This window comes from Chelon labrosus (assembly GCF_963514085.1).
Source record: "Chelon labrosus genome assembly, chromosome: 6".
Taxonomy (NCBI): Eukaryota; Metazoa; Chordata; class Actinopteri; order Mugiliformes; family Mugilidae; genus Chelon; species Chelon labrosus.
Genome location: NC_140342.1, coordinates 9,771,549 through 9,796,711, shown reverse-complemented (window position 1 = coordinate 9,796,711; position 25,163 = coordinate 9,771,549). Strand labels below are relative to the sequence as shown.

Here is a 25,163-nt window from a genome sequence, read left to right as displayed (position 1 = left end):
CCCTGAGGTTGTGGTGGCTCAGGAGGTTTGACCCAGACGCTCCTTTAGTAGAGTCCTAAAGGGCCCAACCTGCTGGAGCTCTCCACTTCTTCCTCCTCCTAATCCCTCCTGTATGTTTCTTCCTCCACCCTGTGCCTCCTTTATTAGCTCTCTGGCCGTCCCTTTGACCGTTCATCCCATAGCACCACACAGGAAGCGCCGGCTCTGGTTACATATCAGCTCTCTGGACAGCGGGGAGGAAAACTGACCAAGCGTGGCTTTACATATATTTACACATTTGAACACCCACTCGTACAGATGCAGGGAATATAAAAAGATTAGTGGACTAGTGGATCACTGGATACAGCAGTGTGTTTGAAAGAGGTGCATTTAAAATGGTCACCACAGTTAGCTTCCTTCTTCATCTAGAACTCCTAATTTATTTCTTCCTCTGTTTCTCCACAGTCTTGGACACATAACATAGCCAAGGAGAAGGAGTTCCTCCGCAAGCTGGTGAGGGCCAACGTCATTACAGACCTGACCAACGGTATCTGAGTTTACACCCACCCACTCTCCCTCTGCCATTCCCTAAGGACTGCAAAAACAGAAAAATGGGAAATGGACTGACTTGTGGAGAAAAGAGAAACCCTTAGAATCCGGGTGGCCTGCACACTGCCGTTTCTTTTTTGTTTGTTTGTTTTGTTTTATATTGAAGGAGATTATATAAAAGAAACACAGGATGGTTTCTGTGGAGAGATGCACACGCGTGCCTTCTGAACCAAAGACTCCTGCTGATGGAAGCATGGGGTGGACTGGGTCTGCCTGGTTCCTGTCTTATTAAAAGACAGTCGCTGGAAAGCTTCAGCGTTTACCACTTCATACGTCTGTATCACAGGAATGAACAGTATGAGCAGAGGTGACATGGTGACCCAGAGAAGTTCGGGACAACCTGATGACGGGACAGTAGACAAAGGGATGAACTGTAACAGTGTGTTTGGATGGGCGTTAGTGTTCGCAGTGCCAAACGTACCTCGTACAGGGGAGAGGTCATCCCCCTCTCCTTTTGCTACCTGAATGTATTCACTTTACTCAGTGTAAATATCAAAGATTTTTACTGTGCTTTGTTACGAGCTGCAGCACCTCCCCCACCTGTCAACTGTCCATTCATTTATTTATTCCTTCATTCATTCTTCAACTCTGAATGAACGCTGTCCAAGCCAGAAGACATCCATAGAAGGTCACCTGCCACTTGCTTTGAGACACTAATGCCCAGAGCAGCAAAGATGCAGCTCTAAGCTCTAAATATTGTTGTGTTATTCATGAATCCAGCCTTGTAAGATTCTCTACACTAAATAAGTCTGAGAGCACCTATCGGGACAAAGGTGCGTGTTAATTCTCATCACTCTAAATTATTTTGTGTTGTAAGGCTTTATTTTTGTCTGGAAAGTGAAGTAAAATTTGGACACCGCATTACTTCCTCTCTGTATCGTTCCTGCACACGGTACTGTTGTCATCACTTCATCAGCTGTGAGCCTTGAGGCTGCAGCACAGACAAACGGCGCAGCGTCACGCTCTGCCCCGATCAGGGACCGCGTGTCGGATCCCTGTACCAGCCTCCTGTTGCTGCTCCTGAGTTTCCTTGTTCTTCAGTAAATGATGAAATCTTGGATTGTAGAATATAAATATATATATATTTTTGTTTTAGGGTTAATTTTAATTATTTATTTTGTTACAAAAATCCCAGCATTTTGGCTACAGGCGGGCCTGCTTACTGTTGCAGACAAAAGTTTGCATTTGTGTTTTAGACTTTTAGACATGTGCTTCCTCTGAGACTGCACCTGCAAGTTTGTGGCAGAAGCAGCGTTCTGGTCTCGATCGGCTTAATGGTAAATGTCAGAATTTTTGTGGTTTATGCGTCGTCCGTTACTTTCTTACATGTTCTGTTTCTTGATGTTCTGTATCAAACACAACAGATATTTTGTAAAGTTTCAGAGAATCGGTGGCTTACAGTAGCTCGGTCTGAAGTCGGTGTTAGATGCGCTGATTTCAGATCTTTGCACTTTGCACATGATGGTTCTGCCACATGCTTTACAGTATTTGAACATTGGAAGAGTTCTTTATTACGCTATTGAACACTTTCCTTCTTTATTTTCTACAACCTTAAAAAAAAAACTTTTTGAGAATTTTACATATGTTTGTTGTATTATCATATGAATGCGATAATCAGCTTTATCTAGTGATGGTGCATTTTAGATTTTGCTTTACCAAAAGAGGAATTTTCTTTGTTTTTCTTTAACTTTATGCATTTTTTTTCTCTGATTTTTTTTCTGTTTTTACTTCTTCTTTACTCTACACACGTATGCTGAAACATATTACTCTGAATCAGTAACCTACTATTGTTGCTTGTTTCTTAGTCTACGCAGTTGCTGCTGGTATCATGTAGCAACAATTACCTTCAGAACGCTTCTGCTGGTTATGAAGGAAAGGAACATTTCTTGGACAACTAGGTCCTGCGTGGGACTTTTTTCTTTTGAGCGTAAAGGCAGTGGGAAGAGCTGATCATTGCACTATCACGGGTGGCTATCACGAGGCGCTGTCAGTGCCTTACACCTCATCACCTGAAAACTGTAACCAGGAGTGTGACACAGGATAGCGACTGCAGCTGATCCAGTGTGTCAGCTTGGCCCTAGGACAGGACTCCTCATTTCTGTGATTCGGGACCAGTCCATTTCATGCACATACTGTATGCGCTTTAATTACATTCGAGGAAGACTTGAACCCTCGTACTGGTGATCTGGTATGTTTTGGCCCGTAAGCTTTACAAATTGAACTTTTCTTTTGTCCCAGACTCCGCTCCTCTCCTTCTGTTACCATCCCTGTCGTGTATTTCTTCTCTTTTCACCTGCTCGACGCTGACGTGGATCTTGTTTCACTGGAAGCCACAAGGGACCCATTTGAGACTTGTTGCACACACAATAAACACACAGGACTATTCAGCTGCAGCGCTGACACTCTCACCGCCCGACAACACGGACATAAACACAAAAACCACCACAGGCGAGGAGGGAGGTCTCTGCATGAAATCATCATTAATAATACAAAATAAAGACAATTTAAACTCTAAAACACACCAAACCACCAGTATGGGTTTAAAGCTTTCAGGTTAAGCAGACATTCTTTTTTTTTTTTTTTTTTTTGTTTTTAATTATTATTTTAAGGAATGATGGAGGAGCTCAAATGGATTGGACCCAAATCACCCCTTGTACTAACCATTTCACAATGAAACAGAATGTATGTGCTTTCATCGTTCATATCGCCATCAGTGGTACATGATCAAAAGTGTTTCTTTTTTATATACAACTATAAATGGATTCAATAAATACATTTGTAATGGATATTTGCCTGTGCATGTTGTTTACTGTGGAGCATCAGGATATGTTCTTCCCAAACGGCTCATCAGTTGTTGTTTTGTTTTTGTCTTATTGTATATACGTGTTTCTGTACACTGTGTATTTCCAGTATATATATATATACATATAGTAAATATTTTTGATGTATTTAATCTACTGTCTGTTTTATGTCAGTGGACACATTTTGCTTTTCATCCTTGCTTTTGTCACACTGTGACAGCGGGTGGCTTCTTTGTAGATGGCGCGGCTTTAAGTGTCCCAGTCTGCTATACTTACAGTGGAGGGGGCCTCGTGATACGCAGCGCCCATCAGGTAGTGTAGTGTCAGTGTGCTTCAGAGGTTACAAACTGCAGGAAGCTCTGTGAAGATGAAGGAGGGATGGGATGGAGCAGCGTGGAGAAGGGGATTTCCTCTGCTGCTCTGTACTCTGTATCTTCAACCTGCAGAGCCAGGGGAAATCATTTTTCAATCCTCCATCGACTGGACTTCCTCCCTAATGTACTCTCCTTTTCTCTGGAGTGTTTATGTCTGCCCCACTCTCTGACTCACTCTTCTCCCAACTCCACTCCTGACTCCTCTCTGTTCTGTGCTCTGTTCCCATCTCTGTGTTGTATATTTCTTTCTCTTCACCTGCTCAACGCTGATGAGGATCCTGTTTCACTAAAAGGCACAAGGGACCCATTTGAGACTTGTTGCACGCACACAATAAACACACGGGGCTATTCAGCTGCAGCCCTGAAACTCTCACCGCCCGGCAACATCGCCATAAACCAGAGGAGCAAGCCATCCAGCTGTAGGGCTGCTGTAAGTCGGTGCTGGTGTGGGGTGAAAGGACAAGTCGCCGAGGGCCCTTAAAGCTCCTCTGGACCGTCCCATCCTGCTGTTAATGGGGTGCCAGAAACTTTCAGCCCCCACAAAGTCACGCCTCGCCGGTCACCAAAACCACCGGGCTCCGGCTACTCCGACTCCACAGATTTCCTCACCTCCTCAGGGTGGGATCGGATGCTCGCTCCCCGCAGCAGGAGAATATACGCCACCTGGGATCTCCCCGAGGCAGCTGGCTGGCCGGCTGGCTGGAGGCGGCCGTTCCTGTTCGTCCGGCAGACAGGGGTATGAGCGCGCCTGCACCTCTTCAGCCGGCGGGCCTTTTATTCTCAGCGACAGGTTCCCCCCGCCCCACCTCCTCTCTGCGGGGTTGGAACGGAGAGGCCACGACCTCCGGGCCTGAAATTTAAACTCCTCGTAAAAGAGAGTTGGAAAGGGGAGCGAAAACACCCTTTCAGACATCCAGTTTTTTTCTTCTGTTTACTTAATGACGGGTCAGCTGAGATGAGGGAAAACAACATTCCCTTCTTGGCACCGTGTCCCACATGTTGTCACTTTACCTTTGTCTCTGGATGTGACGCACCTACAGGCCTGACATGTTGCTGTAGCACTGATGGAGAAATATTTCTTCCAGTCCTGTCAGCTCCTGAACTTTTACTGTGCAGTGATTATTCCTGGATATTCAGTATAAATTTAACAAGGAGTTCTGAAGATGAGAGATTTGACATTTAAGACAGAAACACAAGCAGAGATGAGGAACAAGTCAAGTGCATCTGTAGGTCTTGAAAATGGGCCTTTTGTGTGAAGGAGGACGAGGAGAGTGTGAAAATACATTCTATACAGAATCTAGCATTTGCCATTTGCAGTCCCTGAGGTTTTGTCATGCTTTACTGTGTTCAGGAGCTCCTCAGCCTCACGGAGCTGCTCTGTCTTCAAACTCTTAACATATGGCTTAATTGTCGCCTTTCAATTTTTGGTTATTCCGCTCTTCATTTCTGCTACTCTTCCTTGAGATAGGGCCGAGGTCTAAAGTTTCACCGCTGCTTACTTCTGTAGCGCCTCTGCTGTTTACTTTCCTCAGCCTCCATCCATCCTCGTAACAGCCTCCACTGAGCCATATGTGGACGCTTTGCTTTATGATTTGTTTGTATAAACAATGAGACAACAAATCTGGAGGACGCCGGCAGGAGATCAGCTTTGAAACGCTGTGATGAAGCGTAATGACTGCAGATTTATCTCCGTTACGTTCACTTGTTGAGTTAATGTGGAAACACGTTGTTATGGAGTTCGCTGTTTTGCTGCCGGAGCTACAGACTGACTTCTCGCCGCAGATTTTGCCCGGGGGCCTCGTGTTGTGCGCCGGTCGAGGGGAGTTCCCACTTGAAAAGTGAAAACAAACTTGGAAGTTGGAAGAGGCCCAAGAAAAGAAGGTCACCTTTGGATGGAGAGGAAGGGCAGGCAGTGAGGGCAGCGACCTGTGCCTCCAGAAGAAACCAGAGAAACCTTGGAGGGAATAAAAGAAATAACCTTTAGCTCTCCTTCACATCACATCTGGCAAATCGCAACCACTCTCTTCTCTGTCTGTCTCCCTCCAGCATCACCACCCAAACCCCAAACCGCCCACCCTCTCTCACAGCCGGTCCTGAACTTGGATGGACTCAGGAGCTCCAGAGGCCCAAACCTGCACCTTGTATCCATGGAAACCAATATGCACATCCCTCAGAGAGAGAAAACCTTTTGGATCAGAAAGAGTTGAGTCTCACTGGACACAAAAATGATTGAACTTAAAAAAAATAATAATTGTATTTTGATGTTAAAAAAAAATGTCCTCGTAAATTCAGTTTTATATTCTTACAAGGAAATGAAAAATTCCACTACAGCCGTCACGTTCCCCTCGCTTGCCAGAGAGGAGGTCTGCAACTAATCCCGTGTGTGTGTGTGTGTGTGTGTGTGTGTGTGTGTGTGTGCGGCGTGCACCTTAGATATCTGTGTGTTTTGCTTGCATGGGGTTTAACTGCGGGTGCACAAACAGTGTCACGCTGCAAATCCCTTTTACAAAGCCGAACAAGTTCACCGGCATCGCTCACAGTGATGGATGATGTAGACACACTTCTTGAATTTGCGTTGCCCGCTGTGGAAACTCTGCCACCTGCTCGCTGTCTTGGTTTACTCTGTGGCTGACTTCACTGAGGACATTTTCTCTCACTTTATGATGTCATGTTTTTAAGAAGAGAGCATTATTTGGCAGCCAGGTCACTTTGACGTGGATGATAATGATCTGTGTGTGTAACTAGCAAGTGTTGTGGACGATAGCCTACTGAAAAAGCAGTTCTAAACTTTTTGTGACGCCTTTGATTTGGAGCTTAGCGAGCCACAAATAATAGACTTTTATGATCCTAGCTGACCTCTTTCTTCTGCTTTGCCTCTTATTGAGCTCATCCTTACTATCTGATGGTACATTCCTACATGCCAGGCAACTCAGCTGTGTGCATTGTTGCCTTGATGGTGGCTACTATTAATAGTGGCTTAGCAGAGACCATGGATCCTCCCTGCATTTGTCTCTGCCTCTGCAGGGAGAGTGGGCCTGGAGAAGAAAGCTAAGGAGCTGTTTACCCAGCCTTTGTGCTCGACGGGCCTCGGTGTTTGCCCTGCAGGGAGTGCCTCACCTTCAGGGCCTTTCCCTGCTTCGGTGGGTGGGTAGGTGGAGTGGAGTGGGGTGGCAAGGATGAATGGGACAAACATGTTGGGTGGAAAGGGAAAGGGAATGGTGCTTGATTTGTGGAGCAATGATTACAGGTGTGTGGCACTTGCTGGCTTCACTCCCTTTTTGCCATCTTTCAGACTTGACAGCAGGTGACACAGTCTGCTGAAGAGGCCAGGGCAGGACAAATACATGCATCAGCATGGCAAACATCTGCCACTGTGTGTACAGAATGACGTTCTACAGGTGGCTGCGTTCAATCATGCGTGTGTGCATGGAAATACTATAGAACGGGCCTACTGCACACAAGCATAAAGGGTCAGGAGAGGAACAGACCACAGGAGATGACTACAAGCTGACGCAAAACGACCACAAACCTGGGTTATCCAGTGTAGGAGGGGTGGTGTCCCACATGTGCCCAGGGAGCCACCCTCTCACAGTGCATCTTTATGTGTCCATGTGTGTGCACTGTCTGAGCGTGCGCCTTCAAGTGGAATATAGAAACACTCGACATTTATCAGCCTGGAAGTGTAAACACTAAGGGACAGATGTCTCTTGCCGGGATTCTTCCACTGGAGCTCTTTTTCCAGAAATCCTCCATGACCATACTGTGTGACAATCGCTCCCCTTCTCTCTCCTTCCCTCCCTCCCTCCCTCCCTCGCTGCTCCCAGCGCAGGAACAAAAAGATATCTGAGACATGTGGATGGGGAAGAAAACTCGCAGCACTTTGTGCAGCCGCCACCGCGCTCCGGTTTCACAAACCCACTGACAGGCGGAGCGGCGCGCTGTTTTTACGCACAGCCTCCTGTCCTGCGGGGCATTGTAGACATTGTTTAGTAGCTGTGTAGTAGACTCCTGAGAAGACACAGGAGCGAGACAGTCTCTGATAATTGGATACCGGAGTCCAAAGTAAAAGAGTTTTTTTTGTTTTTTTTTTTTTATAAACTCAAGAGACGAGCCTTCTTGGAGATGCGGAGTTTAGCTGCGTAAAGCTGTGACGCATGGACCTTTTTATTTTGATATTTCGGCGGACAGTTTTTTGTTTCTCAATTTGAACTTCAGATTCTAAGCCAGCTGACACGCAAAGGAAGAAGAAAATAAGACTTCTTTTTGGTTTCTTAATTGCCCCGAGCGATCGCGCAGTCTCTTCTGGGACATTCAAATAAACTAGCGACTTCTTTAAAAAGAGACGCAAAGCGTATTTGTGAGATAGATTTTTTTTTCCCCTCGTGGTGTTATTTACTGATTAACCATAGGAACTATTTGGAGGCAAGACTGAACAGGTTACTGGAGGTAAGTAGAGGAGAGTCATGCCTGAAAAACTGGCTTCATTTTATTAAACGATGGTTGGACGTGAGTCAGAGACGCGGTGCAAGTAGCAGATATAGGGCAAACATTTCGTACACTTCTGAATGTCCCCCTCTCTCTGGGTGTGCTGTTTATGTCACCGCAAACAAACTCCTGCCTAATTAAATTTTATATAGGGTGCACCCTGCCTCCACGAGTCAGCTGTAAAGTTTATTTTCCTCGTCCTGGATATCCCAAACCGCCTGCAAAATGTCCACCTAAACAAGTCATCTGGTCTCGTATTCCTCCCTGAATAGATTTATCTTACAACTAAAAATACTTTTAGTAACTTCACTTACTTCCAGAAGCCTAATTTCAGAATCCAAATGTCATTAAACAAGGCAGAAGGTGATAGAAGCGGAAGATAATTCAATTCAGACAGAAATTGCAATGAAATGTTTTTAAAAGTGTCTCATACGGTGGTTAAATTTGACGCACTGTCAAATGACATTCAAATACTTATTTTATATTTACAATATATTTTATATTGAATTTTATTAGCCCCTTCTCAATATCTGGTCTGTTTTTGTCCAGGGTGCAGAGCAAGAAGCTGTGTCAGGACACCGGCCCAGAGTAGGGGCATTTTGGCCGCGTACAAAGGAGGAGGAGGAGGCGCCTCTCGCGTAGAAGCTGAGCCGCCTTTAGATGGATCCTTCATGTTTGTTTCAGCCTCAGAGGAGACAGCCCGCTTTGAGCACTTGGAAGCCGTGACAACACGTTGTGAGACATGACACATCGCCGCGTATGGACAGCAAAAAACATGAGCTGCGCCCAGCGTGGAAGAAGCGCATATCCTGTCCCCTCCGGTGCGCACTTGGAGCGGAATGCGCACAGGCCAGCGGGTAAGGCGACTCTCAGATTCTCTAAAGTTGTCTAAAAGGTGTTTTGAGAGAATATCATAGTAGTTTGGAATAACAGCGCTGGATGTCTTGTATGCGTTAATGTCGCTGTGAAAGCAGTCCCGGGCTCTTGTCTTTATGTTTGCTGTGACAACACTGACATTGTTTGATGTTTGAATTCCTTTCACTTCAGTGGCTTTTTGCTGAGCACTAAACCCTCCCGCACGCACCTGCCAGCTGCTTGGGGCTCCTTCTTACTCTCGAGGCCACTGCGACCTGGACCGAGAGTTGGTCTTAATTTGTGGTTTATAGTGGGTGTTTGTGAAAAGCAGACAGAGGGGAGGACTGTGTAGGTACTTGTTCCATGTGGTTTATGAAGTGAGGTTTTATGATTTATGTGTTTACAAGGTGCAATGAGGCAACAGTGCATTGTGGGAAATTTTATTTTAAATCAAATGGAGTGTGAAATTATATGAATGTATGTGTGTGTTCTTCTGGCTGAGGAGGAAACGGTGGCAGTCAGGAAGTCTTCCAGTGTGACCCTCTTCTGTGGTGGGCTGCAAATCTAAATATCAACGTGCTGGTCACACACAGACACACACATACACGGCATACGTTTCCCTCCTCTCCTCTGAGGGGATCAGGGCAGGCTGAAGTCTTTTAAGCTTCAGGTGTTTTGACATCCTGGAAGTCAAGCACATTTCTTTTCAGTCTCAGCTGAAACACTGTTGATGGCTTCGGCCCTCTGAGGTCTGTGGCCGAGATGCTGCTTCAGGATATTTGTCAGCAGGTTTTTTCATTTTTTCCTTCATCGCAGTCACAGTTTCAGCTCAGGGGGGGTTCTATCCCCAACTGTCAAGATTTGTCTGCTCATAGATGTAAGAGAAACTAGATGATGATGTCTCTCTGACTCATACGTTTGTAGCTGAACTTTCGTACTTGTTCACTGACTCAGTGACCCGCTGACTCACACAGCCATGTACTTACAATGTCACACACAATCACAGATCAGGATCAGTTGGAGGGAGTCAGGTCTCTCAGACTTGAATCGTGCTCCGGTGTTTTAGCCCTCTCCTCATCTCTTGTTTGTTCCTCAAAGCCGTCGCACTTGATGAATCCCTGTGTGTGTCTGAGAGCTTTGCCATCACCTGAGACATGTCGCACATCTCCAACAGGCACCCCTCACTAAATGCCTGTAAAATGTGTGAAAACATGTCGTGAAACAGCCTTGTTTTTCTTTACTCTAGGTGTTTGAAAAACCCCAGTTTGATCTCAAGCCGAACATGAGCGTATTCCCTCCGCTCCAGGCATCTCACACTCCCCCGTCACGCTGCCACAGCTTTCTCTTCCTCCAGTCAAAGGTCGCGGGGTCGGCGGCCCCGCCGAGGGTCAGGTACAGCGGGCTGGCATGTTCTCTTTACCAGCAGCCTGCCGATGTGTGGTCTGGTTTGTTTTAACTGGCTTGTGGTTTTACGAGAGTCAGCGTGCTGTTTGCTTGTGTTATGGGTTTAACTCTTACTTGCTCAGATGCTGTTTTGTGTCACTAGTCGGACTCACAGAGAGCCTTGCAGTTAAAATGTCATATCATAATTCCCAATCCTACACAAAGAGCCTTCCTCACAAATAGATTTGGAGCAGCTGAGGCTGCAAACAAGCTATGACACTGTTTGTCTTCCTCTCCCAGTGGTCTTCATTACTCACTAAGCTTCCAGCTGCAGAGTCTGATACTTCAAATATTACTTTCATGTATTTAATTTAATACTGTAGGACATATTGGAGATAATAACTTCATTTTTAGAAAGGAAGATTGCATCTTTCTCATCAGATTTGCCAAGGAAAACAGAACATCCACTTCACCTGACAACCAAGGAGACGGAGGCAGAGAAACAGCTGAAAGTCAGAACAAATTCAGCCAATATTTAGCTTTTTTTTTTTCCTGCTGACCTTTCTTTCGAAGAAGAAACCAGATTCTCATCATTTATATCTGCTCACATTCATCATTTTCAGGGCCAACTTTTTGTAGCAGACTTAAACAACTTTTCAACTTATTAAAAAAGGTATTTAATGGGCCTGAAAACCCAGGCTTCTGTTTAGCTCTAAACCAACATTATCCTCAAATCATAAAATGGTATTTCTTTGACAGAGAAAATCTTACAAACCACCTCCTGCAAAAATACACCACAAACCAAGTACAGTTTTAACATTTGCTTCCAATTGCTTCATTTTTTATAATCTTGCAATACAAAGTAGCTAATGTGAAAGCAGCTAAAATAAATGTTCACATTTCGCCCCAAGATCTTTCAACTACCTCCGATGCTGCATATGTGTATTAAATTCAACTGCTGTACATAAAATTACATTTTTAAATGATTGCAAATTACACGTTTGTTTCTAAGTTAGCTCCTCCCCGTTAGTGTCACAGTGGAGTCATTCCAGTGTTCCCTAGATTTAACATAGCAGATAATGGGAACGTGACAAAGGCTCCTATGTTACACGGCTCTATACAGCACAAAAAGGGAACTTGAAAAACATGTTGTCCAGTTCTGTAGTGGCTTAACATGACACACGGGCTGTCGTGGGAACTCGTCAAAGGGATGTTCTGTTCCCCAGCACTTCTGTACGACTGAGAGGAAACCCGAACAGAACAAGAGTCTGTGTCAGTTTTGGCTAAAATTACTGTATATCAACAGAACCAGCCAGACTCTCAAATACAATCTGTCATGTCAGATTAGAGCCGAACATACACATCTCCAAACTCGAAGTTGACCCAGACACAGTTGGAGTGTGTTTTCATCAAATTTATCTTGGGATCGTAGGGCTCTGGGAACATACTGCTGATATGTTTCCATTTAGAACTAGCTAGCTAACTAGCTAGCATGATTCTGATGCAGTATTATTTCATTAAAACACATAGTGCTTTACTAAAAACACAAAAAACATCAAAATAATATTAGGTTCAAAAAATATTATTTAATTGGCAAGAATGTATATGTTTGTAGTTTCTTTTCTTTGTTTACTCTGGTTAGCATAAACTGCCTAGCGTAAAATGCTACTACTATGAATTGGCCTCAACTTGATTTGAATGTGTTCAGTAAGTATGTCTGTTATGGGATTTTCTACGTTTTCATCTGAACAAATCATAAAGCTGTTATACTGGTTTTAATGTCTGTTATTTTTCTGTTGCCTATGTAGTCCTGTAACCAAGTTCAACATAATGCATAATTCCTTAATCTCATAATGGATAGTGCTATAAATATTCGGGAACAGCCCTACAACTCTTTATAGAGATAGTTTAGAGACATTAAAAGGCCGAGATAAAGGCCAGAGACTTGTTTTATCACTTTATTTGTTGCTAGAGAAAGAGCTGACTCCAGACACAAACAGAAAGTTGGAAGAGACTTACAGTAAATGCATGAAATGCTGATTGCTCACTTGGCACAAAGCATCATTAAACACAGTGACGGGCTGCAAAACTACAGGGAACAGATTAAAGCGTTTTTAGTCATTACTCAGCAACTCTGGTGCAGTATCACCTCAACATTAAAGCTAGGGCCCAATCTTTTCAGATGAATGAAACTCTGTCCGTAAAAGATGGATGTGTGCTCTGTGCAGGGAGCCTTGTCTTCAGCTGCATCTCAGCGTCGGTGTGTAACGTTACTCTGGCTGTTTTGTCCCAGCGCTAATGGAGAGAGTGCGGTGAGAGAGATTGATTATGCAACCTGAAGTGCCACAGGGCAACTCCAATCTGGAAGTGCTTAGAGTATGCAACGAACCACAGTGATTCCTTCAGGCCAAATTGAAGGAGGCATGATCTGACAAAAAGGAATTTCAATTTGTTAGATGTATTCCTACAGACAAATGCTTCCCATGCTACTTCTGTTTTCTGGGTCTTTGCTTTTGTAGCGCTGGACAATCTTGTGTAAGTGCGCAAGGGGAATTGTTCCCTTCTCTGATCTTGAATTGTTTTGTTGTTGTTCAGCACTTTGACTTCTTCAAGTTCAAACAGCTTAAATTATTTAGAACAAAGCAGCGGTTAATACTTTCGGAGCCGCTGATGAAACATAAAGCTAACTCCTGTCCTTATCGGAAAATCTCCCTCTTTAAAACAACTTTTTCTCAAAATACAGAAGAATGTTAACTAGCCCGGTGCGGCATTTGTGTCTGTGAGAGCGCTTTTTGATACAATAAGCTGTATTCTTCTGAAATTAGCAGGTCAGATTCATTAATCATAGCGTCTGAGGGCTGCTTTGAACTATCAGGCCAGGTCATTAAACCCAGCCAGTCTGGGGCGCGAGCGGGCGACACGGAAACACTTTGGAGAGTGCTGGTTCACCCAGACACAAGACACACTAATAATGACAAGGGGGGGGGTGTGTATGCGTGTGTCACTGATGGCCACTTGTGGGAGTGCTACTTTCAGGCTCAGTGCGAGCTTAATTTGGAGAAAAAAAACAACACGAGACGGGAGCATGAAAAGGTTGTGAGGGTTTGGGGTTGGGGTCAGGAGAGAGGGAATTTCAGTGTGTTTGCATGTGTGTGTGAACCTGTGTTTAGTGGAAATATGAGTTTTACACAATGTGTTTGGCAGATAATAAGCAGCCCTGTGCTAAGTGTGTGTGTTTCCTATCTATTGCTCCTTATCCCTCCCCATTATCCCCATCTGTTCTCTCTGCGGTCTTTTAACCGTCCCCACAAACACCGGAAAGTGAAATCCTACCCTCTGATCATCGCTCCAGCATAGCTAAAATGTGTTCCCATTTAAGGTGAGGCTCACCCAACCGCTCTCTGTGTGGCTTCCTTTTAAAACCAACTTAATCAGGCTGGAATTTGGGTTATTAGGGTCAGGGACGCTGGGAAACAGCCATAGCGAGAAACAGAGTGAAGGGAAGCGAGACGGTGAGGACACAGATGTGTCACATTAGGAGGCTTAATGTCAGCGCTCATGGGAAAACGGACCTTGCGCAGTGGATGACAGTGTCCCCTCTAATTTACCTGATCGGGTCACAAGACGCTAAGTCCATAGCATTGTATGTTTCTGTATGGGTAATTAGTGCTAACTGCACGTTAGCTAAACTTTCCAGTGACCCTGCACGCTTAATCTTGTCTTGAGGCTGTTGTACATTGTGGAAGCTACAGCTGTTGTGGAAAATCCTTGCTGGTTCATTACACTTCCTTACTTTACTAGAAATCACCTTCTCTCGTTGCTTTGCAAGTTTGCAACTTCTAAGACGGGTGCTTTGCTTTTATATCAGTAGTTTTAACAGTGTACTTACAGATGCTGAGATTTAGGAACACTGTAATTTCTAAAACGGCATCAAACACAAGCAGTCTGATGGTCATGATGAAGGTTATAGAGCAGCACTGGGTTGACTGATTCCTTTGCAGCAGCATGTTGTAAATGCAGATGTAAACTGAACATACAACAGGTGTGAGGAATCAGTCATGTTTGTGTCTAAATCAAAAATCCAGCATTCACTCTTCTTTTAATTCAGTTTTGGTCTCCACCATCTCATAAGGGGCGTTCAGGAGCTACCTCAGTCAGTTACCTGCTAGATGCTAACTTTCTCTGCTGTATGGTGATTGGCAGAGAGTACAGGGGGCTTATCATAGTGTTTGTGGTGAAAACAGCTGCTGTCTGTGTCTTAAAACAAGGCCAAGAGAGCAGTGAGAGTGAACCTAATAGGAGAGGTGCAGCCCCTCAGGAAATGAAGCTAAGACGCTTTTGGTTTTACTTCCAAATGGAATTGTCAGTTTGCAAAAAGCTCTATTATTATTTTTCATGTTTAGTAGTGCCATTGTTCAGAGATCAACACTCACTTTGGTTAATATCAGAGCATTTGCAAACATGCAAAAATAAAACCCGTTTTAACCCAAATCGTTTTTAATTTTTTAAATTAAGTGCCATTTACGCATTACCAGGAAACCACTGGGTTACTTAGTGACTAGTTTCACTTTTCTTTTCTTTTTTCTTTTTTTCTCCTAATGAAATGTTACTGACAGATTAATTGAACCAAACACAAAGTCAGAGGAGTCAGAAATCCTGGCAGGAGTTGGTAGTGTGCCCATCACAACAGTAAACACTATTATGTGACAAATGTATCAGACATTAAGGCACACGGAAATATGTAGTCACAAACGGAAGAGCTTAATTTGCATGCTTGAAACCTGTTGCCTGGATATATGAGCAGCTAAATCAACACACTGTGTGCCAAAACTCAGATGTTGTTTATTTACAAATTATATTTCTAGATGCCTGTGGCGTTGTTATGCTCCCAACTTGGCTTGGTTGCAGAATGCCTGCTTAGTTCCCGTATATATACCTGTTCATTTCCTCTGCTGTGAACTGCTGTTACAGCCTCAGCTTTCTGCTTCCATTAGTGGAGGCAGGCGGTTTTGGTGGTTCTCCGTCCGCCGTAATGATGCCGTCAGGCCTGCAGCTCGAGGTTAATGTGCCGATCATGGGTGAAGCTTTTATGACCCATGGAAAAATGCATTTTATCGTGCTTGTTGTGACCCACTGATCCCAGCGCTTTTATGACCTGCAGTTACTCTTCTTTTGGCATCCCTGGAGCTGAACGTGTAAGGGCGTTAATCCAGAACGGTTACACTTCAAACACATGGTTCTCCTGTAAAAGTGCTTCATTTATCTCACCACAGAATCATTAGACATGTGTCTTCTGAGCTTCTCTCTTTGGTGTGGAGAGGAAACTGCGGGGCCAGTGGAGTAAATCACTTATCAGTCAGGTGTACCATGAGGCAGCCAATAAGTTTACCTCTAATAGGTACTTTTTAATGAGCTCCAGGTTGTGCTGTTTAGCCTTGCGCATCAAGCTTGAAAGAAGTACTGTTCTCCATGATGTGTAGCTAGTTAGCCAGGGCACAAGCAGATAATTCACTGTATAATAATGAATATGTAATTTAACGCTTTTTTGTTGCTACCTGGGGGAAAACAAGCTGAAAACACCTCATTGTCTGTCATGTTATAAAGTCATGTGGCGAATATCTTAGAGAGACTGCAAATATAGCTTCCGTGCAACTGATGAACACTGATGAACACACAATATTCAATCAGACTCTGTTTTCTCCTCATTAGCTCTTTAGCTAGCTCTTCAACGTTCATAAAGTCGTTGTTTGGTGCTGAGGTTCAGTTTGAGGTTTAACCCCCAAAAACAGTTTCCTGCGGTGGCTGAACACGAGGCTGATGAGAGTAAACAATCTCTTCCACATCACACGTCAATCATTTACGTGAATATGTCAATTAAAGCGTCAGTTTAGGTGTTAAATACAACAGTTACGTGGAACCAGCAAATGTTACACAGTCCACCATCGATTTTTTCAGGATTAAAAATGTAGTGAACAGCACCTGTCTCATCCATCTTAATTGTGGCCATTTCCAGCAATTAAACCCATCCCTGTCTGGCTCACGTTGTTCACAGCCAGTCACCCTGCCCGTAGCAGATTATCCAGCCTCCCCTGTGTCTCTCTGTGTCCAGCTTTACCGTCCAAAAGACTCTACAGATGTTGTTAGTCAGTTAATGAAAAGCGATGAGAGAAAGGCAGTGAGGTCACACAGATTCACTCCTCTCCTCGCCATCCTCCTCCAGGCGCTGTAGTGTCCACACCTCTGATGAAGGCCCCCCTCCCCCGTGTGTGGGCTGAAACTGTGTTAGGAATTAACAAAAAATATGGCCTATCTCATGTTTCTGTGGCCGAGAAAGGATTAGACACGGAGTGTGTGTGCACATATGTGTGTGTTTTAGGCGGCGGTGGCGGTGGGGTTGGGGTTGGGTTGGGGCCCTAGCCGCGTATCTGAACCGAGGCATGGGACCTGCTATCTGTTTCTCATTTTGGCGGCGGTCTGTGGTTTTCCAGCAGTGACAGGCCTCAGAGTGGAAACTGGCACTAACGAGCAATTACATCCTGCCTGGCTGCCAGGGATTATGGGATTACAGACTGACCGGGCTTCAGTCCTCGCTGCCTTTCTGCACTCTCACTTTGTCATTCCCTCACTACCCCGTGTTCACCCTTATCTCCCATGCAGTGGTTTAATTATCTTTTTCCCATTTTTCTTTTCCCTGGACGGTAACCCAGTCTCTATTTTTAATTCTCCTTTCTCTTATCTTGTTATTTTATTATTATTCTCTTCATCGCTCCTCCTCTTGCTTTTTCCTCCTTTGACTCTGTGGCCAGCCTCACATAGTTAAGACATGCTGTAACTGTAACAGCTTAACTGCTGAAGAGTGAAATTGGTTTAGTTGCAAAGAGGAAGAAAGCACACTTAACAAGAGAATAATAGACTTAAACCTGTGTATGAATCTTTAAATCAGAAGATGAGAATCAAAACAAAGTTTAGTGCAGCGTAGCTCTTGGCCATCATTTTATTGTCTAAAAATGTTAAATAAAGTCTATTTCTATTTGTCTAAATCACACATTTGAAAATGAAGTTTCTTGAAGGTCACAGTAATGAAAAAAGTCAAGTCCCAAAACCAGTTTTCACACGGTCTGGATGCATATATGCAGAGCTTTGGGGCACAGGCAGATATCACCATGATACGTGTTGTGGGACCTCCCCAGGTTTCTCTGTGTCTGGTAGTGATCAGGCGGCTCTCCTGGTGTTCAGCCTCCCTCTCCTGCATCTCCTCTTACACCGCAGGTGTCTTTTATTGAGCCAGCGGTGATTTACTGTTCTCTTGTTTTTCTCCTCGCTCCCGCAATCAGGCACCACGGTAGTGACAGGTTAAAGCTGGAGGTCAGACCATTTTACGTACGAGCACGCGCACGTAGCAGTCTCTAATAGGAGGTCATTATCGGAGAACTTTGGTTTTTCCAAGCAGACGAAACACCAGAGAGCTTGGAGATTGGAGTTTTTTTTTTTTTTTTTTTTAACAAAGTGAGAGTTTATGGAGGCTCCGTGGACAAAGCTCAGGTCTGAGGATGTAATAGTATACAGTAGGCACATAGATCACTGAACACATTGATGTTATGGTCCTCTCTTGGAAATAGCAATACTAATAAAACTATAACATCTTTGTGAGTAATAGGCAGGAAATCACTGTTTTATTTATACTGACTTGCTAATGCAGGGAGCACGGGGAAGTTCAGAAAGCTGGAGCGTTTTAAGGCTCTTAGCCAAATGTGTGACAGATGTACAAGTTGTAAAAACCCTTAATTTTATGTGTTTCAGGTTGATTATTAATCACAGACGTCACGTAAAAATAGAGATAGAGATACAGCACACTTTGTTTGGGCACTCACATCCAGAAAGTCTAGGTTTATTTATGCCGCTTGGTTTTTAATTCAGCTTTTTAGCTGTAGCTGAGTTATTCTCCCAGAAAATTTCTTTTAATTGTATAATCTTCTATAGTAAAATTATTAGATTCTGGTCGTAAGTCAGAATCGACCAGTTATTGATGTGTTTTGATGGTTGTAAGATGAAGACTTCCACATCCACATTTCCAAGCACCTACACAGTATTTGTGACAGCAATTCAATGTTGCTCTGGTACTGGTAACTGGCTCTACATTTATGGGTTGTTCTTGCTTCTGGGGAGCTTACCCACTTAACTAACTGTGAACAACAACTGGAGTGCAGAGGACCAACAATGTAAATGGAAGGTGACAAGAACTCCGCTCTCCTGCTGCAGACATGCAGTCTGATGGACAAACCGAAGGCTTTAATCAGCCAAACGAGGAAGAAACACATGCTCTGCTTTCTAAATACACATAGGAACACACACACACACACACACACATACGGTGTTGGATCTGAAAGTGTAGACACACACATTCACACAGTCCATCAGCAGGCTTGTGTCAGTCTGGGGCTCCTCAGGACCAGTGTCCTGCTCCTTCTCTTCTTCCTCCTCTCTCCACCCCTCTATACTCCCCCCACCCACATCGTCTCCCGAAAGGCTGGAGGCGTCGGGCTGTAAACAGCTCCAGAGTGCTGCGCTGAAATGAACCAGCAGACAGGCCCAACGTAGACTCCCAGCTAGTTGATCTATAAGGGGCTAAACATTCCCAGCTGTGGTATTAGGGACTCAGAATGGCACCTCTCCGGTGAATATCTCCCCTGTCCCGCCTCAGCCTGACGTTTCAAGACAAGTCAGAAACAGAGGGAGATGGAGAGATGAGGAGAGGAGCCAGCACAGTTGCAGCTTTAGGTTGCAGCAGCGGCGTGTATTCCCTCTGTCAGTCTGAATAATGCTCAGATTGTCCCACCACATCCTCTTGTTCCTTCTCCAAACCCCTCAGTGTCTGCAACTTCGCTTTGCCCGGACTGGATCCTCACAGCTGGAACATGCAGGATTGTATAATTGCATCAACAGGTCTTATCGTGGTCCGTGATCCGTAACCTTTTGTCAGTCTTCCATCTCGTTGCACAGACAGAACTGCCAGGATTGTTTTTGATTGTTAAATAAACACGGCGCGCTATCAGTGAGATCTGCAGATACGTGAACGGTACGCGCTCGAATACGATACAGTGTGTGTGTGTGTGTGTGTGTGTGTGTGTGTGCCGTGGTGCCGCAGTTCAGTGCCAAGGTTACACAAAGAGATGACAGATGTGGTTTCAAAGATGCTGGAGGTAACTGTGGGCAGAATGTGGTGTCAAAAAAAATGATGATGTCTGATTTCAACAAGTCAGATGCTGAGCTGATAAATCGAGCTGACAAAAGTCATAGAAAAACAGAAGTCAGAAAGAAAGTTTTAGAAGAAAAATTATGAAAGACAAGAACGCTGACAAGACAGACAAAAAAACAACAACAACAGTTTGTATGAGTGAAGGGCGAACATTCAATGTCAGTGCAATACTAAACAGTATTTATTCAGGTTTTTTTTTTTTTTTGTCTGAACTATAATTATTTTTTTGAAACCATGCCAGGACCAGAGGCAGTAGATTTCCTGGTTGTATGGCTCATTTTCGAGATCACGATTTCTCAGGAACTGGACAGACTTTTCTTCAGATTTGGCATAAAAGCTGACTTGGACTCAAGGACGAACTGTTTTAGATTTAGCGGTCAAAAGGTCTCTGTGACCTCACAAGACGCATCGCTACTAATAACTCAACTCATGAGCTAAAAAAATGTGAAGGAGCACCTTGAAGGAATTTCTTCCAATTTGGCGCAAATGTCCACTTGAGGATGACCTGATCATTTGATGAATTTATGGGTCAAAGGTCACTCGTCAAAGTCTCATTGACATATCTCAAAAGCAGACTTCTGTAGTTCCTAGTGGATGAATCCTAAAAACTTTTATAATTCTCTTGTCATTCCTGCCAACCACCAGCGGATAAAAGTTTTCACTTTACCCGTGAAATATGTAAAAAAACCTACAAGATGAGCTGAGTTAATGACTTGGTGATCTCCTGACTTCCCTTCTAGCTTTAGAACAATACTTTTTTTGTTGTTGAACTCTACGTGAGATACACCTACGATTCCTACAGTGAAGGACAACCTCATGACCTCATGCTGGGGGCGCTCCGCAGCCGGCGCAATCCTCCGCACTGCACGTACTATATATAAACATCTGCATCCGTGACATTTCTTATCACCTGTCCTGCATCTCTGCGGTTTTTGTCTGGGACCTCCGTGAAGTGCTCTCGCCATGCCTGGTTCCCCCTGCTTGTACCTCTGCCACAGGAATAACCCCGTAGAATGCCTTTGACGAGTATATCTCAGATGCTGCCTTTTGTTGCCGGACTGTGGCTGTTTGCATGGATGTATGAACAGACAAGCCGACACTAGCCACGCAAGCTGGCAGCAAACACTGGTCTTTTACTGAGGCAGCAACAAAAACATTGTCCTCGTGAACTGAGGACGTGATATGTGTGACACGTCGGGCCACTCGGGGGCCCGCGGGAATGTTTTTTTTACAGTATCTGAACAACTGTGAATGTATAGACATCATTTGGCCCGCATGTTGTGCCTTTAGTTTATGTTACCCTTTTCAAAGGGAATGCTGGGAGGAGGAAAGCGGACTGTGTGAAGCCTTGTTCTTGATCTGACATTCCTCTCTCTTTCTTTTTCTCTTTCTCTCCAGGTGGAACCAGATGGAGGGTTCGGAAGAAGGATAGACAGGAGATTATTTCTGTAATGTCAGCAAAGGCCAAGGTTTGTCAGAAACATGCATTGCTGCAACAAAAGCGCCCCCACACTTTCCTTATTCTTCTGCTCTTTCTTCCTCTCCCATTCTCCATCCCTTCCACTTATACGAATGCATCCTCTCTGCAAATAGTCCAGACTTATAGCTGTTCATTTCCACTGTACACAGACCTCTAGGAACCAGAGGATGAGTTATATGTAGATATAAATTGTTAATGAAATCCATCCCCTCAGAGCTCAGACCTCAGCTCTTGGTGAAGCCCTGTCAGCACTGACGCTTTCATAGCTAAATTATGAGGCGGCGGACAGAGCTTGATCCAGGGCGGAAAGAAAGCAGAGTTATTTGACTTAAGTATTACTGAAGACCAAGTGAGATCATTTTTGATGAAAAGGGCTTAAGACAAAGTACTGCTGTTTCTCTTTTGAAGAGCATTTAAAGAGCTACGTGTATTAGGAGCTCTTCTCAGTATTATCTCATTTACTTCACTTTTATCTCGGTTAAGCTCTTTGTCAGCTTGGATTGGTTGTTAAATAGATAACTAAACAGACAATTCCTCTGGTGGCGACTGAATTATTTCTAAGTAAGCTTACCTGCAGACGTGTACACCAGCACCTTGGAAACCTTGGTCATGTTTTCTTTTTTTGGCTAAACTTAGAAGACTGATGTCATTCTCATGTAGAGTACAGTATTATGTAAAGTACAGTATTAGCAAGTGGCAGCTTAGCCTCGCATGAAGGCAGCCTAAAGGAAGATATGCGGAATAAAAATGCTTAATATGGCACAATGGCTATAACTACAGTAGAGACATGTGAAAGATATAACTCTAGCTGTACTCCTGCCATTTAATAGTATGTGTCACTGAAAATCTACTTAAAGCTGTCACTGTTAGGATGTGTCCTGTGAAAGAAGATGGAGGATTTTCTTTTTTTAGTTAAAGTAGCATCTTTCAGCCTGTTGTTTAATATCTCTGGTGATTTCTCTGCACCATTTCAACCACAAGCAACTCTTTCTAGGAAAAAAATCCACAACACCACTGTACAATATGTCCTTGGCAACATACAACTGGTTTAAAAATGCATTACTAAGAGACAGATTTCTCTTCAGGTTTCTCTGCAGCAGGTGGAGACCAAACAGAGCTAAAAGGAGACTAACTTTTGGACCTAATTTGAGCAAAAGGAAAAAAAAAAAAAAAGATTTAATTAATGTGGATTTATTTTGAGAAAATAAGCTAATGTTCCTTTTTTTATTATTTTAATATTAAATACAAAAAAATATAAATCTACTTGGTTATAACATTCAAATTTCCACTAATTTCCACTTTTCGCAAATCCTTCAAATGTCCTTGGCTCACACGTCGCCCTGTCTCCTTAGGTGCTGCTGTGGGTGCTCGTCTCTCTGCTGCCCCTAGTGGAAGGAGCTCATATGAAGGCTGGTGGTGCTGCTACTGGTGTGGGATCAGATTCAGGCCACGCTGTGGGCCTGCTGGGAGGGCAGGAGCAGAGAGAGCTTCCTGTGACGCTGCCAGAGGTGGTGGAGGACAAGGAGCAGGAAGACGACAGCGACCCTTACTCTACTTGGCATGCTCTATATGGTACTGAAGCTCTTCTGAACATTTAATTTGTAGCACATCAGCTTCACGGGGCAGTGTCAGAATGGATAGAGACTTGAGCATGTGCATCTGCTTTGTATCTCAGCCATCTGAGTGCATTTACGTGGGATGTAAAGTTAAAATGTAGAGGTGAAGCTGTAGATTATAAAAGTGAATGTGTAACTTTACTGCTCATAACTACACTGATGCTCCGTTGGTATTCTGACTGTCTACCACTCCCTCTCTTTCCTTTATATTTCAGACCCTTTTGTAATGGATGAGATGGATGACCATCCAAGTAGCCGCTGGGTGGGACGCTCTCCACGCTCGTCTGACCCCACAGAACCTCAACCCAAGGGATCACCAAAGAAAAAGAAGAAGAGGAAGAGGAAAGAAAAGGAGGAAGAGGAAGAGACGGGAAAGGGAGATAGAAAGGGTAAAGGTAAAAGCAGGCTCCCGAAACAGAGCAGCAGGGACTGCCGCGTGGAGAAGAGAGAGATGAGGGTTCGGGACCTGGGCTTGGGATTCGATTCGGATGAGATTGTCCTCTTCAAGTTTTGCGTAGGCTCCTGCCAATCCTCAAGAACAAACTATGACCTGGCACTGAAGGCGCTGCTGGAGAACGGCTCACTGCCTCGGCGCACCGCCCGCAAGGTCAGCAGCCACCCCTGCTGCCGCCCTGACCGGTACGAGCCGGTTTCCTTCATGGACGCCCAGACCACATGGAGGACCATCCAGTCACTGTCTGCCGCTAGCTGCATGTGTATGGGCTGAAGAGATCAACGAGGGAGAGGGTGAGGAAGAGTAGCGTCACCCGTCCTGAATAGAGAAGTGTCAAGAGGCTCAGGGTGGAGACTGTGTGCTGGTAGGCCAGAGAGGCGTGCTGTCACACAAACACACACACATAGCAGAGGAAGCGATAGAGGCCGCTTGTTTCCCTCCTGTGGCAAATTTCCTGTTGAGGTGAAGGTGGGCTGGATGCAGCTGGACGATTCAGGCCAAGGTCAACATAAGAGACTGAGGGGGAGGTCATCAGGGAATCCCTGTCTGAATTTATTGTTGCCTCATTAAAGAGTGAATTGTTTTTAAATTAATCACTGCCAACTAATGCAGAATACTCGAGGCCGGTTATTACTCATGTTTTGATTTTTAAATGGGCATGGAGGCTGAAGCTCAAGATATAGAGAGACAAAGCACAGTTAAAGGACTGACACTGTGTCTGACTCAAACACAACAGACGAATATAATGTCGACTACTTACAGTGAAGCCAGCTCTCTCCATGTCATTTTTTTTTTCCACACACAAACAGGGACATTGTATATTTTCTATGTTCAGGTGAACTCAGCCAAATGGATGCCATGCATCTTCATGTATTACTGTATAAAAGTAAAATATATTTATTTCAGATAAATTATTTATTTATTATGGCTTCATATGAGAGCTGTTTTTATGACCTGTATAATGTAGATATATATCTATTTATTGCCAAGATTCACATTTCATGTCGACAGTTACTTCTGCACACACACAATACGTACATGTATTCCCTTTCAAGGTGCTGATTTTCACATTTAGCCGATGCAGTAACTCAAACTTGGGCTGAACGCTTGATGGTGGGTAGGATTGGTCACAAAACATAAGATACCCTCCTAGAGCTCAGATTCTCTCCTTCGTATCATCCCCGACTAAAAACACATTGACCTACATTAAAATGATGTGATATAATTGATAAATATTTTTTTGTTGTTGTTGTTTTTCCCCTCTAGAGCACCTCACAAGTTTGACAAGTAATCTCTATTTTTGGTGTCGGGTATTGGAAATAGAAACTCTTGTTTTTTACATATCTAAACTAAACCATTAAACTAAAACTTCAACTTGTTTCAGAGCGCAATAATTCAGTTCAGTTACACTCGACAGATATTATTATTATTATTATTATTATTATTATTATAAAGTTTCCTTTATTTTTGTATGGCATTATCCTCTGAGGGAATAAAGTTGTTTTTTTTAAAAAAGAAAAAAAAATACGTCTTCTTATCAATGTCTTTGCTACTTTTGTCCAATTACCTCTTTCAGGGTTTCTGGTTTCCCAGCTCCGTTTTCACTGGACTTGTGTTGTAGCGCCATCTGCTGGTCCAAAATCAAAAGTCTGACTCGGATGTCCTCGGTTTGACACCTGCTTTAAAGAACTATTTCATTGATCTTTAATCTTAAAACTCACAAGTTTGCAGTCTTCAGAGTCATTTTATTTCTCTGCACAGATCCACCAACACCTCAGGTGGTACAGTTTGCAGTGTTTTCTTTTTTAGAGTTTGATATGTTCACATTGGTCGTTTACAGATGCAGTTATCAAAACATCACATTCAAATGT

General features: G+C 43.9%; 2 protein-coding genes across 5 annotated transcripts in view; both read left to right on the top strand.

Annotated features, from left to right (window-relative positions):
* st3gal3b (ST3 beta-galactoside alpha-2,3-sialyltransferase 3b) overlaps positions 1-3,536 on the top strand; it is a 39,228-nt gene extending 35,692 nt beyond the window's left edge. For all 4 annotated transcript variants that reach the window (XM_084546010.1, XM_084546011.1, XM_084546013.1 and 1 more), the window contains one exon: positions 445-3,536. In XM_084546010.1, coding sequence (XP_084402136.1) covers positions 445-534 — 90 coding nt within the window. In that variant the 3' untranslated portion in view covers positions 535-3,536. The remainder of the gene's footprint in view (positions 1-444) is intronic.
* A 4,532-nt stretch (positions 3,537-8,068) lies between these two features.
* On the top strand, positions 8,069-24,807 carry artnb (artemin b). Its single transcript, XM_084546116.1, has 5 exons — positions 8,069-8,209; positions 8,798-9,105; positions 21,141-21,211; positions 22,575-22,794; positions 23,054-24,807. Exons 2-5 carry the CDS (start codon positions 8,991-8,993, stop codon positions 23,563-23,565), a joined length of 918 nt encoding a protein of 305 aa, XP_084402242.1. The 5' UTR covers positions 8,069-8,209; positions 8,798-8,990; the 3' UTR covers positions 23,566-24,807.
* The last annotated feature ends 356 nt before the right edge of the window (positions 24,808-25,163 follow it).

Bases quoted from the DNA above. Each gene is read 5' to 3' on its own strand.
- artnb (XM_084546116.1), top strand. From the start codon at position 8,991: ATGACACATCGCCGCGTATGGACAGCAAAAAACATGAGCTGCGCCCAG. The intron at 9,106-21,140 runs GTAAGGCGACTC...CTTTCTCTCCAG, and splicing joins GAATGCGCACAGGCCAGCGG to GTGGAACCAGATGGAGGGTT. The intron at 22,795-23,053 runs GTACTGAAGCTC...TTTATATTTCAG, and splicing joins TACTTGGCATGCTCTATATG to ACCCTTTTGTAATGGATGAG.